The 17673-nt window shown below is 42.9% G+C and overlaps 1 protein-coding gene across 1 annotated transcript in view; it reads left to right on the forward strand.

Moving 5' to 3' along the window:
• ccdc33 (coiled-coil domain containing 33) overlaps positions 1-17673 on the forward strand; it is a 312770-nt gene that overhangs the window by 148022 nt on the left and 147075 nt on the right. The window contains exons 10-12 of the mRNA XM_041178215.1: positions 4760-4889; positions 7495-7628; positions 9215-9286. Coding sequence (XP_041034149.1) covers positions 4760-4889; positions 7495-7628; positions 9215-9286 — 336 coding nt within the window. The remainder of the gene's footprint in view (positions 1-4759; positions 4890-7494; positions 7629-9214; positions 9287-17673) is intronic.

The raw sequence follows: 17673 nt of genomic DNA on the forward strand, positions 1-17673 counted from the left end.
AGGGGCTGACAGCAGTGTCTCACTGCGAGACCCAGGCTGAGAGCAGCTAACTCAGGCACTCCTTGTACTTGTTGCTTTATCTGTGTCTTAACAGTAAAAGCTCTAAACTGTAGACCTCATGTGATTATTGTGTTATTCACTCTTCAGCACTAGAGTTGATGGTGGTGGGTTGCTCAGTGTGTGGAAGGAGGGAGAGGGGAGGGAATTCATATTCCAACCACAGTCAGCTCTGGTTGTGGCTCCTAATGGCAGCATTCCAGAAAGATGTAATTCCCTGCTCACTCGTCACCTCCAGTTACTAGATTAGAGGCAAGCAGTCAGGAAAGCGGACAGGAGAAGCCAAGGGACACCCGGCAACAAATTATTCATTAAAAAACAACACAGCTAAGCCTTTTTGTCTCAGAAATGGATTTTTTTTTTTACTGCCAGGACTGGACAATATTTATACTCTTGTGAAACGCACACATTGCTTGAGAAGCCAAGAGGCCAGTGGTAATTATTATTAGGGTAAGATTGATTTTTGTCTTACTCGTGCTTTTTCAGGATATTGGTCTAGTTCATATGTAATTTGTTTTCCAAAAAAGGATTTCATGAATATTCCACTTATTATCTCAGGTTTACACATTTCTTACAGGAATTCCATGGTGGTAAACCTGCTATATAGGAGAGCTGATGCTGTTCAATAAGTCAATCTTTCTGGACTGTTGTTTATCACCTTCCTGCACTGTGGTAAATCATCATTGTGTTCTTGCTTAAAGCACATCTCATGTAAAGAGGTCACAGGAAGGGGATGGTAAAATGTCCCCTTGGTGCTGTAGAGAGAACATTTCTGAGGTTAGGGATCAGGCCTTCATGCATTCAGCGTGATGATTTACCACCCTGAGTTTACAATGACCAATCTCATATGGATTTTAGGGACAGGAGGAGGCCATTCAGCCCCTCAAGCCTATTACAACCATGCAATGAGAACCAGGCTTATCTGTGGCTTAACTCCCACTCCCCTCTCCCTGTGCTCCATTTCCCTCTCTCCCACTCCATCTACCCCCACCCCCTGCAGCCTCTCCCCCTCCTTGTGTTCCATCTCCCCTTCTACCCCCACCCCCCCCCCACTGCTCCAAGTCCCCCTTCCCCCTGCTCTATTCCCCCTTCCCCCTGCTCCATCTGCCCCACTCCCTCTGTTCCTCTCCCCCATTCCCCCTCCCCCGCTCCATCTCCCCCTACCCCTGCTTCCCCTCTTCCCACCAAAGGTAAACAATTATCTATTAATCTTAGCTTTAAAACTAATAATTGATTTAACATCAATAGGGACAGGAGGAGATCATTCAGCCCCTTGGGTCTGCGCCTCCTCTCAATTAGAACATAGCTGATCTGTATCTTAATTCCATCTACCCACCATGTTTGGTACCAGACTATTTGGTATTGAAACTCTCTCCCTTTTAAACAGAATTGAGATCCATTTCCAGAGCTGGCCAAAATCCTGGTGTGAGTTTCTGAAAGAAATGGGAACACCTCATTGTGTCCTCTGGAACTTATCAGGTTTGCTTTAAAATGAATTAATAATTTGTGACTCTTGTACAATTCTGCAGCTCCCTAGTTGTGATATAAACAGTGATTGCTGAGATAGTGATCGATGCTGTCAATGGACAAAGGGTTTCCCCACAGAGTCATTCACAGAGACTCTGATAAAGACTCGTTCACTAACAAAGTGACATTTATGATACTTTGGAGGGTAGAAGCACAAACCCATCACTTTGAATCAGTACAGCAAGTGAGTTAATCCTGCCCTGGGTGTAGTAAAAGGAAAACAGGCAAAGACGTAGGGAGACAATGTCGAGCAATCCCCATCCTGAGGTCAATTAGCGGGTATTTTCTGCAGAGATTGGCAGCTGCTTGTCCATCTCTAGCTCCTCCCCTCCAAACAAAAATCCTGTCAGGAAATGGCTGGCTTTCGTCTTCCTCAGATGCGCCTGTACCATGATGTGACAATTATTTTGCGGGTGTAACAGAATGAATTGTTCTCCCTTATCAACTCTTCATCCTATTTTCCTTATTTTTTTCCTCTTATTCTTTCATGGGATGTGGGCATTGCTGGCAATGTTGCCCATTCCTAATTACCCTTGAACTGAGTGGATGACTTGGACATTTCGGAGAGCATATCTATTTGCCCTTGAACTGAGTGTCTTGCTGGGCCATTTCAGAGGGCAGTTAAGAGTCAACCACATTGCTGTGGGTCTGGAGTCGGTCACCTGTAAACCAGACCAGGTAAGGACGGCAGAATTGCTCCCCTAAAGGGCATTAGTGAACCAGACGGGTTTTTATGACAATTGGGTCACCATTACTGAGACTAGCTTTTTTGATTCCAGATTTATTAATTGAATTCAAATTCCACCAGCTGCCGTGGTGGGATTTGAACCCGTTTCCTCCCCGAGTTCATTTGGGCCTCCGGATTACAAGTCCGGAGACATTACCACTACACCCCACTATCCGCACGCCATTCAGGCACTTTACCATGGAGTGTGTGCTCTCAACAACGAGACGATGGGCCGAATGGTCCATGTCATAAATTTTCTGCAATTTCTATCTTCTATGACTAACAAAGAGGCTGAACTGACCATCCATCCCATTGGCAATTGTGGGATCCTTGCTGCACTATGCACGGCTGCAACTGTCAACACCGAAACACTGGCTGCACTTCCAAATAATTCAAGCTGTAGATGGATAGAAAGATAAATAATTGCTTTATTGAAAAGTCACCATGGAGGCTTGAAGCAAATGGTGATGAAGATACAAATGCAGCAAGTAATCATGATTCACCACACAGTTATAGACGATGATTAAAATAACAATAGAGTATAAAATAATAAAAGGATTGCACAATTATGAACACTTCAGCACGTGAGGGGCTTCCAGAATGTTCAGGGAGGTGGGTCGGATTAGCTGCGCCTCCTTTTCCCACCTGTTTGTGCATTCTGAGGTTTGTCATGGGCTGAAATGGATGATACACCATTCCACCTCTAGTCAAATCCAAAACATCCACATCTGTTCCCTCTGCGGAACAAAGCAATTTTTCGGCAAGGGAGACTCCAAGGGTGGAATTTTATGGCCGGTCCCGCTAGCGGGATTTTCCAGTCCCGTCAAAGTCAAAGGGCTTTTGAACGGCTAGCTGCGTTTTCCTGCCCCTCCCCCTCTGCGACAGGGCCAGGTAATTCAGCCCCACGTAGGGAAGCTCCACCCGACCAAGGAAAATTATCCCGACTCCATGCTGGATGTTACCTGTGGGTTTTTGATCTCTGGCACATGGCAAGGTATTGGCAGGACAGAGATGAGGAAAACCTTCTTTCTCTCGCTCTTCCTCAAAAGGTGGTGGAATATTTTTAAGGCGGATCTGGATAGAATCTTGATAAGCAAGGGGGTGAAAGATTATCGAGGCGGGTGTGGGTGATACCTGGGAATGTGGGGCTGAGGTTACGATCAGATCAGCCTTGATCTTATTGAATGGCAGAGCAGGCTCGAGGGGCTGAGTGGCCTACGCCTGCTCCTAATTCGTGTGTTCGTATATTGATGGCCTGAACCATACTCCTTCCTGTGAGCTGCAGCTGACAGAATTTGACATGCCACTCATCAGTACTGGAGGGTGGATGTGTTCTGGAGCTGTCAGCAGCAGCTTCACATTCCCGGTATCCGAGAGGGGTCCCAGTCGGCAAGGTTTATGGCAGTTTGACGAGAAAGGTCAGCAGTGACGACCCTGAGCATCTCCTCGGTGAATACATTGATTTTTCATTTTTTGTCGTTTGTTTGCTTTTCTCTAATTGCTGTTGTAGGATCGCAGTTAAAATGGGAAGAATGACTTCAGAACTTTTAAAGGGGTAATTTCTGCTCTTAAAAAAAAGTAGGGAAAATCCTCTCATTTAGCATAGTTACACCACAATCTCAATATCAGCTAAAGCTGGGACGTGAATCCTGATTCAGAGCTTTTGGTGCAAAGTGAAGGCAGAAATTGCTTTGTAGTGACCCAGAGGTGGTTATATTATAGAGATGTACAAGATTATACATGGGATGGTTAAAGATAAGTGCAGAAAACTACTTCAAGTTAAATTTGAAAATAGAGCTATGTGTTTTGTGTCTTGGAGATGTGCAGAGATGACACTTGTTTCTATGTCTGAACAGGAGTTTTATTCAGTGCTTTATGTCTACAGCCACAAGCTTCCAGCTTACCCTCAGTTTAGTTGCTCTTTTTCAGTAACCAGGCTTGACTAACAGCACACAGAACAGAGAAGAGTCAACAGACATACATAATCAAACACTCAAAAATTAAACGCTAGATCAACGAACAGTCAAAGGTTCAAACTAGTAAAAGGCAATCTCAGGACTGGTGTTAGGGAGAGTGATCAACAACTGGAGTGCTCTTGCGCACAGAGTATTGGGGTTAAAAACTCCAGTTATTTAAATAAGCAATCAGATGGAGTTTGTCTGAATGCTCTTCCTCATCCGTAGTTATCTTATGATCTTTTGGTCAGGTTTTACTCCAGTATGTGATCCACCAACATCACCAAATAATCTATGTGGCCATCTCCATGCTTGCAGGAGCTTATTATGTGGAAATTGTCTGCCATGTTTGCTACATTACATTTGGAAAAGGTACTTCATTTGCTTGAGAAGAGCTTTGGACGTCCTGAGGTTGTGAAAGGCGCTATTTAAATGCAAGCTCTTTAGTTTCTTTTTATGATGATTAATGTGTCTTATTTCTTGTTTTTTGCAGGTGTCCCATGCAGGTGTCCCTCAGGAGCAACCAGTTTGGAATTATTCCTTCCTGTTCCAGGGCCGAGACTGTGCTACCCTCTTCACTTCAGGAGCGGCACTCGTGCTCGAGTATTATTCCATTACCGCAGGTATGTGTGCAGTTTTGTCCACTACTAGCTGTGAATGGTAAAGCTGTGCTTTTACAGAGGCAGTTTGTGACCTTAATGTTCAGTGGAGTTTGATTTTTAGGTTTAGGTCCCTGGGGAATGTAAGTCAGAGCAGCCTCCATGGGCCACCCTCCTACCCTTTTCCTGCAGTTGTGAAAACTGTGCCTGAAATATGTGTCCAGTTTTTCACATGCCTCTGAATCTGCTTCAGGGAACAGTGGGTCCAGTTGCTAGTTCAGCGTGGCGACATTATTGGATATTCCACTCCACTGACATCTCCGTGATATCATGATCAGGTGACATGACGATGTCAAGTATTCAGTGATGTCATCAAGATGTTGTGCTCCTGTGACATCATCAACTGGGCAGAGTGCTTCATGAGCAGGGTCACCAAATCATGATGTCATTGGAACTTTGTAGTGCTGTGAAACATCTGTTGTCAGGTAGCCTTTTTTGTGTGTAAATGATTTTTTTGGGGTATGACAATGTTCTAGGGAGATCATAAACGCCTACATTTGTGACATCACTGGGGCATTACATCGCTGAGACATTAATGGATCATGGCATCACAATGACTCCACTGGAGTATGACATTGCCAAAACATCACCGAGACAAGATGTCATCATGGCGTCACTGGAGCATGACATCACAGTGATATCATTGAACTATGGCATTGTGATGATGTCACCAGAGCATGACATCACCATGATGTAATTAAAAAACAATGCCTCAATCACATGTCACCTCACAGTGACATTACGAAAGTATTATACCACCATGATGTTACCATAGCATGACATCACAATTACATCATTGAACTATGGCATCATAATGATGTCATTGGGCATGACATCACTGTGATCTCACCACATGAGGAGAGGAATCTCACAAATATTTTGTTAATGTGCCCAATACCACTTCCACTTGAATTCGTGGCTGTGCTGTTTTACCTAACTTGTTTAATTGAACAGCTAAATGCAGGGCAGACTTGAGGCTCCCAACTGTGTGTGTCTATCACCATGATGTGAGGGAGCCAGGTTTAACAATGTAAGTGCCCAGAGCTGCCTCACAGTTCCCCAGAATTTGAACTTGCACCAAATTAAAGCAGCTTTTCCGTAGCATATTCCCAGTTTGAGCAGGATCTGATTGGTCCCTGTGAGTCACTCACTTCATAGAAGCTCTTAGACAGAAGCCATTAGCCCAGAGACAGAACCAATTTCATTCCCCGAGTAATGAAGTTAGCATCAGGGAATAATCCTGTCTGTGTGTACGTGCGGGTGTCTGTGAGAGGTGGGTGAGGGGGGACAGTGTGGTGATACATGGTTAAACAGCTAACCAGCTGACTGTTTGTAACTATTAACTTCACAAATGTATTTTTAGAATTCAGCAGTTGCTTGGGTTAATAGAAAAGTATATTTCCGGTTTGATGATGATCTCAGAGGGAAGCTGGGCTTCTTCATTTCATTGTTGTTCCTAGACTTGTGATAGGGTTCAGTTGTTCTGAGGCCATTATCTGCAGAACACAGTTCCCAGCTGATGGGGCCCCTTGTTTTACTGTTAGCTGCAAAGCTCCATTCGCTCGCTCAGCATAGAGTCCTGTGTGTGGGTACTCGTTCCCAGCACTGAGCTCACAGCTGTTGAAAGAGACTATGCTTAAAGTTTTATAAAATAGCCCCAAAGTCCAGCAGATCCCCCTCAGATTGATGGTGCACTGGGAGTCTACTTAATGCAGTGTCAAGAGGTCTCCTCCAGAGTGCGCTGTAAAGTGAGATCTGTACCTCAGCCTCGGCCTGGAGTTATACTGTCACAGTTGCAAAGCGGAAGCAATATTAATTCACCCTTAGATCTTAGTCATTCCCTGTGATCCCAGAACCAATGTTTCACAAAACTCTTTGTTCTTGTGTGTGAAAGAGAGATGGGCGTTGGGGGTGGGGTGGGGGGGGGGGGGGGTCCGGTTGTTTGGGGTGCATGGAGGAAGGCAGGAGAGTCCAGGTCAAGGGGATCATAACCTTAAAATTAGATCTGGGCTGTTCAGGCATGATGTCAATAAGCACTTCATAACACAGTGGAAATTTGGAACTCCCTCCCATGAAAGCCTGTTGAGGATGGAGTCAACTGAAAATTTCAAAATTAGGATTGATAGATTTTTGTTAGGCAAGTGATAAAGGATATGGAACCAAGGTAATTGGAGTTTAGAGACAGATCAGCCATGGTCTAACTGAATGAGGCAAGGGTGGTGATTGGTTTTCTGAATGGAACAGACAATACTGGCCTTGCCTTTGGTGTCCAGGCCCTAAACTCTGGAATTCCCTTCATAACCCACTCTGTCCCTCTCTTCTCCTTTAATACACTCCTTAAAATCTTCCTCCTTGACAAAGTCTTTGGTCAATTGTTCTATTATCCCTTTATGTTGCCTGATAACACTCCTATGAAGGACCTTCTGAGGTTTCCCTGCATTAAAGATGCTATAAAAATGCGAATTGTTGTTGTTGAATGGCCTGCTCTTGTTGCCATGGTAACAATCCTTGCGCTGTGACCGAATGGAATGTGACTGACATGTTTTATTGCAATGGTTCTCAATGACAGTGATGAACACCGTCAGCTGGTACATCCGTAGCCCACTGGGGTTCTCAGTGGTGCCTCTGGACCAGGGCGTCTACCACAAGCTAATGGCAGAAAGTGGAGGCCGTGGATTGCGGGTAAATGGCTTACCTGTGCAGGTGAGTGTCATTCCTCTTTGGACGTTAATTGGACATGAGTCCCAAAATGCATCGTGCAAGAGGTGGAGCAATGTTAAAGAAAGACAAGGAGGGTGTCTATCGATCCCTGTCATTTCTGATATAGGGCCGGCCCAGAAAGTGCCAGGTAAGGGAAGGAGCATCTCAGCAGTGCTGACCTACGCAGTCAAATAGCCCATCAATTCTCATTTCTGTTCTTTGATGTGAGAGATGGCTTCTTGGGCAGCCTGGAGTGGAGTTTGTATTCCAGCCACTTTAGGAGGGTGCGGGGTTGTCAGGAAAAGGTTGGAAACTGGACTTACCAGTATGTGGGTGGGGTGGAAGCCTATATGTTAAAAGAAAGGGAATGAGGAGTCAAGCATCACACTCTAACACACCTCTCGCACCCTTTTTACAACTAAGTTAAGATGCAGTGAATTATTCGTTTGGTTGTGCAGAATTTAAGTGTTGCTGAAAAAAGAGACAATCTGTCAAAGCTTTTCATCTTGCACTCATCAGGACAGATGCAAGAATGCCAAATTTCAAAGGGAGCAACAATTTATATTTCATGAGAAAATCTATTAGATCACTTGTCTCATGCACCTTAAATTGTTGTTCCCTTTCAAATTGGATATTTTTGCATCTGTCCTGATGAGTACAAGACAAAAAGCTTCGACAACATGTCTTTTTTTTCAGCAGTATGCAGAGAACTGTTGGGTTTATGAGAAAACTACTTTTGAGCTGACTGCATGCCCTTCCTGAACTTGCCTGATAAAATGTTTATCCAGGTATAAACTATAGGTGAACATAGACTTTCTCATAAGACTGGTAGATGCCATCTTTTCCTGTTTTCTAGTGTTCTCCTGTAACTAGTGCCCTACACTTACCAGTCACTCTCAACACAAGTTCTCTACAATTAATATTTGCACCAGGAGTTCCTCCTGGTATCCAAACCAACAACCTGCCCTCAACAAACCCCAACCCAAAACAGATAAATTGAGCATTTGTCTCACTGCTTTTTGTGGCACATTACTGTAGTGTATTGAAAGTTGCATTGTGCATTTTGTCCACTTGAGGCTACCATACACACACATGTACCAGCAGAGGGAGTCTGCCTAGAAGAGATAATAAAAGATCCATGTTTAACAGCTCGTGCAGTTCTAAATGTCTCTGGCTGAATATATAACTGTTTCTGTCTCAAGAGCTTCACAATTGCTACATAGTTGTCACCACATTTCAAAGAAATTCAAGTGTTTCATTGATAAAGCTGTTTAGAAACACAAGAATTTTTTCTCATGCCTATCCTGAGTAATTTTGCAGGCACAGCAGGGGGCTCAGTTTACAGAGATTAGACCTAGACCAAAGTATTGTCATCCCTACACCCTGTGATCTCAGCTATCCACTGAAACCCATGATTGTGGAATTCCCTTTTAATTTTCAATCCTGCTTCCAACCAGATATTTATCCAGCTCCTTTTTTTTTAAAGGAGTTAATCAAACACTATACCTATTCCTCTTTTTGGGAGTCACCCACTGCTTTATATTACAGGTAACAAAAAATCCCAATGTTTATTCTCTGTCTCATCACAGGGCAGCAACTTGAGAACAACGTTCAACACCAATCCCACCGTGGGGCTCATTCTCCGTCTAATTGGCTCTGAGGTAATTTTGAATGAGAACAAGTTTGCTTGCATTAAGGTCATTACATTTGGTTGCATCCCCGATTTTAAATGCTCCACCATTGGTGTTCATGCCTCTAGCTGCCTAGGCCCGATGCTCTGGAATTTCCTCCAAAACCACTTGTGGCTCTCCCTTTTCATTTAAAGGCATTTCTTGAAACCTACTCCTTTGACCAAGCTTTTGGTCACCTATCTCAATACATCCTTGAATGCTTCAGTGTCGTGCTTTGTCTGATGATGCTTTTTCTGGGTGAAAGGAGCTATACAAATGCAAGTTGTTGTTAAAAGTTGATCCACTTGTCTTTTACTTTTGTTTGTTCTTTCCCGTAACCTTGAGACTGTGGAACTCCTCATCTTCCTTTGTCTTTCCTTCCTCCTATATGCATCAGACTTTGATCTCCTGAATTTGTCTCACTGCCTTCTTTCCAGATGTCTTCAACCTTGGTGTTATCTTCCACCATGGCTGCTGGTCCATCATCGGTTTTGCCCATTAAGTCTTGTGTAGCAAGATCTCAGGTGCATGACTTTCCCTGCATGGAGTAAACCAAAAAAGGCTTCAGTTAGAAAATAATTACTAATTAATTATTGCTGAAAAGAGAGACATGTTGCCAAAGCTTTTTGTCTTGCATTCATCAGGACAAACACAAGAATACCAAATTTCAAACAATCATAATGATTGGTTGACAAGTCAACTCTGATTGGCTGAGGCATTGCTATGGAGAAAGCCCCCCATGTTTCCAGGTATTTCAAAAAAGGCACAAGGCTTGAACATATTCTTTTTGTTTGCAGAGAACAGACCATGCGTATGAATTTATGTCACTTCCAGCAAGCGTAAATGAGCCACATTATGAGCTGTATTGATGATCTTAAATTGGTTGTTAGTGTAGCTATTAGTGCACTCAGGATTGTTCAGCATCCTTCGTGCCTGTAGTATAAATTGTTTGTCCGGATGAGTGTAAGATGAAAAGCTTCAGCAACATCTCCCTTTTCATCAATATTCAAATTCTGTACTAACAAGTGACTGTTACCAATTAATTGCTAATTATTTTAGAAGAGCTTCACAGGAAAAAAGCATTAACTATTTTGGGGCACAAATCACCACTCCACTGATTGGTGAAAGCAGCCCGACAGTATGAGTAACATCTGGTGTAGGCAGGTACCTGTCTCAGACTGGGATCTCAAACTAGCACTGTGGATCTTTTACTTTAACCCGGGAGGGCAGGCCGGGCCTGGGCTTATGCCTCCTTCAGAAGACAGCACCTCAGACAGTGCAGCACTCTGCTAGTAGTGCACTTGCCTTAATCCTTAAACTATCCATTTACAAAAACCCCAAAAAGGAAGAAAAATGAAAAATAAACACCTAGATGAAATACATAACATCTTCAGCTACACTTTAACCGGCTGTGTATGTGTCTCAGGTCTTAGTAATCATCCTGCACTGAATGCTACAGCCAAAGACGGTCCTACCATAAAATGATTTGCTTCCTTTATGATAGTTGCACAGTTACTGGCAAAAGAAATTATATTAGAATAACTATGTCAGAGTAACTGACACAGGAAATAAAATCATATTTCTCAAACACTTGTGGCACAAAACAATCACTCCCACATGATATAATTTAAAACATTCAGTAAAATAGATGAGCATCTGTCAGAACGTGCACAAAGGCCACAGCTGGTTTTTTCTCACACAGTCCAGGGCTCAAGAAATCGCTGAAGACAGAACACCTTCAGAAAGAAAGAAAGACTTATATTTATATAGCGCCGTTCACAGGATGGTTCCAAAGGGCTTTACAGCCAATGAAGTTTTTTTTTTGAAGCGTAGATATGTTACAGTGTCGGAAACACGGTGGCCAATTTGTGCCTCATAATGCCGTGGAATCTTTTACATTCACCTGAGCAGGCAGATGGGGCCCCCCCTTAGCATATCATCAGAAAGACAGCACCTCTGACGGTGCAGCACTCCCTCAGCACTGCATTGAGAGTGCCTTGATTTTGTGCTCAAGCCATGGAGTGAAAATTGAACCCAGAACCTTGTGACTTAAAGATAAGAGCTGTGCCACAGCTAACCAAAGAAAATAATGAACTCACTTTTATTTAGTGTCCCAACAGCTTGAAAGCTAATTAAGCACCTCTGAATTGTAACTACTATTGCAGCATGACAGCTAATTTGCAAGGGATCAGAAACTGCAATGAGATAAATGGTCAGGTCATCTGATTATTTTTTAAGTGATGTTGATCAAGGGATAAATATTGGTCAGGACACCGGGAGAGAATTCCCTGGTTCTTCAAATAGTGCTGGGAGAGGACTGAGAAGACCCTCTTTTAATATCTCATCTGAAAGGCGGCACCTCTGACGGTGCAGCACTCCCTCAGTGCTGCACTGACTCTCAGCCTGGGTTTTTGTGCTGAAGTCCTGGAGTGGGACTTTAACTTGGAATCTTTTGATTCCTGATTATAGTAGTTCATTAAGGAAGTTATACTGTGCTTTTGCACATTTAAATGTAAGCCGTGGAACAATGTGGTAGTCTAAGTTTCTCATTTGGAAACGTTTTACATTTTAACAGTCCTACTGTGCACAGCAAACTCGCACAAACAGCAATATGATAATGGCTGGTTGTCTACTTTTAGCCTCCAATTCTGGCATTTTACACATCATCTGTTTTCATTGTTCTATCATTGGTGGCTGTGCTTTAGTTCCTAAGCTCCTAAACCTATCTGCCTTTCTACCCTCTCTCCTCGTTGCCAAGGATGCCATGGGATCTGTTACATCCAGCTGAAGGGGCACCTTGGGACCCGGATTAACCCCTCATCTGAAGGACGTCACCTCCAAGAACACAGCACTCTGTACTGCACGGGGAGTGTCAGCCAAAACCTTTATGCTCAAATGTGGCCTGAACCCTCAACCTTCTGACTCTGGGGCAGGATTGCAACCCATTGGGCGTGGCTGACACTGCACACTTTGAATTGGTCTCCGACTAACAATCAGTGAATTGGCCTCAGGCGAAAAATCAATGGAATAAAAATCTGGTGGGTTCTATAAGATGACCTTCGCCAGACTTCCCGGACAGCGAAGTCGAGAATCTACCTCATGATCTGTGTTTCATTTTCATTCTCGGCCTTTTGCTCCTTTTGTTTTGAAGTCATTTTTGTCCCGTTATTGTGTTTTGGTGCCTTTCAGCCAAGGCGTCTGGTCCGAGGTGTGTCTTTTCTTCTGGCTGATACATAATGAGCTGATTGGACTGAGGCCTGATATTTAACTACCTCCTCCTTGTGGAGAATTGTTCAGTCTGTTGCTCAGCAGTGGTGTGCAGAATAGAGAAGGATTGCAGCATGCAATTTTCAAAATCACCTTTCGACTTAGCTGGTTTGCTTAGTTGCCCAACACTTGGCTTTTGTTTGAACGCAAAGAATTACAGTAGCTCTTAAGGCCGATAGTTAAAATGTTGGATAATCCAGTGAAGAGTAACCCATTTGTTCCTTTAACCTGCATAAAGTGAAAATGTACTGGGGGTGTTTATACTAGAAAGAAATCTCTCTGTATCACAGTATCTTTATAGTACAGAAGGCAACCATTCAGCCCATTGAGTCTGCACTGGCTCTCTGAAAGTGCATTCTACCTATTCCTATTCCCTGCCTTATCCCTGTAACCTTGCACATTCTCTCTTTTCAGGTAGCAATCTAATTCCCTTTTGAATACCTCAATCGAATCTGTCTCCACCACCCTTTCAGAAAGTTTGTTCCAGACTCCAACCATCCTCTGGGTGAAAATTTTTTTTCCTCACATCACATTTACTCCTTTTGCCAATTATTTTGAATCCAGGCCCTCTAGTTCTTGATGTTCTCTTGAGTAGGAATAGCTTCTCACTATTTACCCTGTCCATACCCCTCAGGATCTTGAATACCTCCATCAAGTCCCCTCTCAGCCTTCTTTTCTCCAAGGAAAACAGTCCCAACCTCTCTAATCTATTCTCATAGCTCTTTATCCCCGGAATCATTCTTCTGTACTCTCTCCAATGCCTTCACGTCCTTCCTCAAGAATAGCACCCAGAACTGGATGCAGTACTCCAGATGAGGCCTAACTAGTGTTTTATACAAGTTCAACATGACCTCCTTACTCTCGTACTCAATGCCTCTATTAATAAAGCCTAAGATACTATATGCTTTAGTAACTCGCCCTCTCAACATGCCCTGTCATCTTTAATGACCTATGTCCATATACACCAAGGTCCCTGTGTTCCTGCACCCCCTTTAGAGACCCTCCCTTTATTTTATGCTGTCTCACCATATTTTTCCTGCAAAAATGAATCACTTTACACTTTTCTGAATTGAACTTCATTTGCCACTTGTCTGCTCAATCCACCAACAAGTTCAAGACCATCCCATCACAGTTGACAACATTTCCAATCTTTGTATCATCTGCAGATTTTGAAATCATGCCCTGCACACCACAGTCTAGGTAATTAATATAAATAAGGAAGAACAAGGCTCCCAACACTGACCCCCGAGGAACTCCACTACAAACCTTCCTCCAATCTGAAAAACAACCATTTATCACTACTCCGTTTCCTGTCACTCAGCCAATTTCTTATCCAAGTGCCTACTTTCCCTTTCATTCCATGAGCTAGGAATTTTCTTACAAGTTTCTTGTGTGGCACTGTATCAAATGCCCTTTGAAAATCCATATACATCACGTCATTAGCGTTGCCCTTATCAACTTTCTTGGTTGCCTCCTCAAAAAATTCCAGCAAGTTAGTTAAACATGATTTTCTCTTAATGAATCCATGCGGGATTTCCTTAATTACCCTGTACTTGTCTAAGTGATTATTGATTTTATCCCATACTATAGTTTCCAGGAGTTTCCCTCCTACTGAAGAGAAACTGATTGGTCTGTAGTTGCTAGCTTTATCCTTGCACCCCTTTTTGAACAAGGGTGTAACATTCACAATTCTCTAGTTCTCCTGCACCACTCCTGTATCTAAGTAAAGTTAGCCTTTCTAACACCTCCATCCTCTTAATTGTAAGTTCTTCTAGTGTACCAGTTACCTCCTTTCTCACCTTGGCCTAGCTAGGATCCTCTTCCTTTGTAAAGACAGATGCAAAATACTCGTTCAACACCTGCGGTATTTCTCCAGCCTTCACATGCAAGTCCCCTTTTTTGCCCCTAATTGGCCCTACTCTTTCTTTTACCACCCTTTCATTATTCACATGCTTATAGAAGGCCTTGGGATTCCATTTTATGTTCACTGCTGGCCTCTTTTCATGCTCTCTCCTTGCTTTTCTCATTAGTTTTGTCACTTCCCCTCTGGTCCTTCTATATTCAGCCTGATTCTCCATTGTATTTTCTACCTGACATCTGTCATATATGCACATCTTCCTTTTCATCTTTATCTCTCTCATAATCTAGGGCGCTCTGGATTTATTTGTCCTACTATTCCCTATCAAGGGAATATACCTTGACATTGCCTGCAATACTTTTTCTTTGAAGGTAGCCCATTGTTCAGCCACAGTCTTTTCAAGTGATTCCAACTCACTTGACTCAGATGCATTCTCATCCCATCGCAGTTGGCTTTCCCCCAATTAATTATCCCTGATGTGGATTGTTCTCCATCCTTTTCAATGATTAATCTAAACTTTATGATACAATGGTCACCGTCCCCTAGAGGATCTCCCACTGATATTTGATTCACTTGGGCCAACTCATTCCCCAGAACCAGGTCAAAAATTGCATGTTCTTTTATTGGACTGGAAACATACCGCTGTAGAAAATTATCTTGAACACATTCCAGGAACTCTCTCTCCTCCTGTCCCTTTGTACTTTTCCTACCCCTGTCTATGTTTGGATAAATGAAGTCCCCCATTATGATTACACTATAACTCTTGCACCTCTCCATAATTTATTTGCAAATTTGTTTCTCCACATCCCTTCCACTAGTTGATGGTCTATATACTACACCGATCAATGTTATTGCACCTTTTTCATTCCTTACCTCTAGCTAGAGAAATTCGTCCTTTATCCCTTTGAAATATCCTCTCTCTCCAGTACTGTAATGCCATCTTTAATCAATTCTGCCACTCCCCCCACCCTTTTCTTCCTTTCCTGTCTCTCCTAATCACCGTGTAACCAGGAATATCTAATGCCCAGTCCTGCCCTTCTTTGAGTCAGGTCTCTGTTATAGTAATAATATCATAATTCAATTTGTCAGCCTGTGCTTTCAATTCACCAATCTTATTTACCACACTCTGTGCATTCATATACATGCACATTAACCCTAATTTAGGCTTTTTTACTTTCCCATCTGATCCCATCTAATGACTTACTATTGCCTACACTAATTCTATCAAACTCTCCAAGTATTCTGTGTATCTCGATACTGATATATCCTCATTATCAGTTGATGCTTCACTACTTCCCACTGCCAATTTTTCTCCTCTCTACTCTGAATTTCCCCTCAGGTTCCCATCTCCCTGCCACTAATTTTAAACCCTCCCCAACAGCACAAGCAAACCTTTCAGTGAACACATTAGTCCCAGTGCTGTTAAGGTGTAACCCGTCCTTCTTGTACAGGTCCCACCTTCCCCAGAACCGGTCCTAATGCTTCAGAAATCTAAAGCCCTCCCTCGTACCCTATTTCTCCAGTATTGTATTGAACAGCTCAGTCTTCCTATTCTTATGATCACAAGCATGTGGCACTGGGAGTAATCATGAGATCGCTGCTCTTGAAGTCCTGCTTTTTAATTTCCTTCCTAACTCCTTAAAACCTGATTTCAGGACCTCATTCCTTTTCCAGCCTGTGTCATTGGTCACAATGTGGACCACGAGCTCTGGCTGTTCACCCTCCCCCAAAAGATTGTCCTGCAGCCGCTCTGAACATCTTTGACCCTGGCACCACGGAGGCAACATATCATCCTGGATTCACGTCTATGGCCACAGAAACACCTGTCTGCTCCCCTAGCTATGGAATCCCTTACTACTATATGGGATGGTATATAAGGATTGCTTACAATGTAAGAGGAGCAAATTATCATCATGGTTCTGTTGCACATTTTAGACTTTGAACATACTCAAAGAACAATATAGACCCAGAAAATATATTCGATAGACAATCTCTTCTCACTCCTAGTGGCGCATGAGGCAAGCAAAACATGTGCTTGTATCTGTTTCCATGGCTAGTTTTTCCTGGAACAGGTTGCTAGCTTGTTGCCAGAGGCTATAGCTTGAGGGACACCACTCCTCATTAAGCATGGCTGACCTGGAGACACTCCAGCTCTCACCACTTGCCATAGGCATATTGGAAGGATTTACAAGTTGATACTCAATCTGTCTGGCCATGTCATGAACATGCCTTCCATGGCCATCAAGACCAGGAATGGGACTTGAACCTGGAAGCTTTTGGATCAGAGGCAGGGACACACTACCCACTGTGACACAAGGCCTCTTAACGGACAATGTAGGACCTGAAATTACATGTGTGAGATAGCACTGAAACATTCATCTGTTCAACAGGAATCTAAAATAAACCTGTGAACAACATTTGCTAAAATAACAGAGAAAAAAGCTTCAGATGGACATGCTATGTTTGTAAGACAGCATTACGTGGAATTATTTCTGTTCCTAATAGGGAATTCTTTTGTTGGACTTCATTTCACTTTAGTGCGTCCTTGTGATAAAATGCTATGCATTAACATGAGTTGGAATAAAGCATAATGATATGGAGATTTTATTGATGTTCTGTGGGCACCTTGGGGTTTGGTTGCTGAGGAGTCCACATTGACGGTACTTATGAGTAATTGCCCATGGGTCATATAGAAAGCCTGTGCGTGTGATACATTATTCACAAGGGTACAACTTAGTGCAGAATTAATTCGTTTTATTACAGCTGCTTGCCAAAGTAAATTAACAGTTTCAGCCAAGCACTAAACTATCGAGGTATTTATTTTTGGATGATTGTTGTGACACTGTTTTATGGGACAGTAATTTGTATCCTTTATGATCAGGCTCCTGTACGTAATTTAATATATGCAGTGGCCACTGTTTCAAATTCCTTTATTACATCCTGACTTCATCAGCATAGCTGTCCCTGGCTGATTTTGCACAACATCAGGGCAAGTCATGTATCATGAGCACTGGTCCTTGTGAATTCTCCCTCAGACAAAAAGCCCAGGGATTACCAGTTTACCAGATAGCCGATGAACTGATAATAGACTTATTTTTATATATCACACCATAGAATCATCTTCAATGGCCTCAGAAAATTAATTATTTTTGAAGGGCTGTGACTGGTTTTCTGTAAGGGGCAACCATTTCCTCCCCTCGAGTTCCTGTGACAAGCAATGAGCTGGACAATGAGGTAATTTTCTTTTTGTCAT

The sequence above is a fragment of the Carcharodon carcharias genome, chromosome 32 (genome assembly GCF_017639515.1).
Source record: "Carcharodon carcharias isolate sCarCar2 chromosome 32, sCarCar2.pri, whole genome shotgun sequence".
NCBI lineage: Eukaryota > Metazoa > Chordata > Chondrichthyes > Lamniformes > Lamnidae > Carcharodon > Carcharodon carcharias.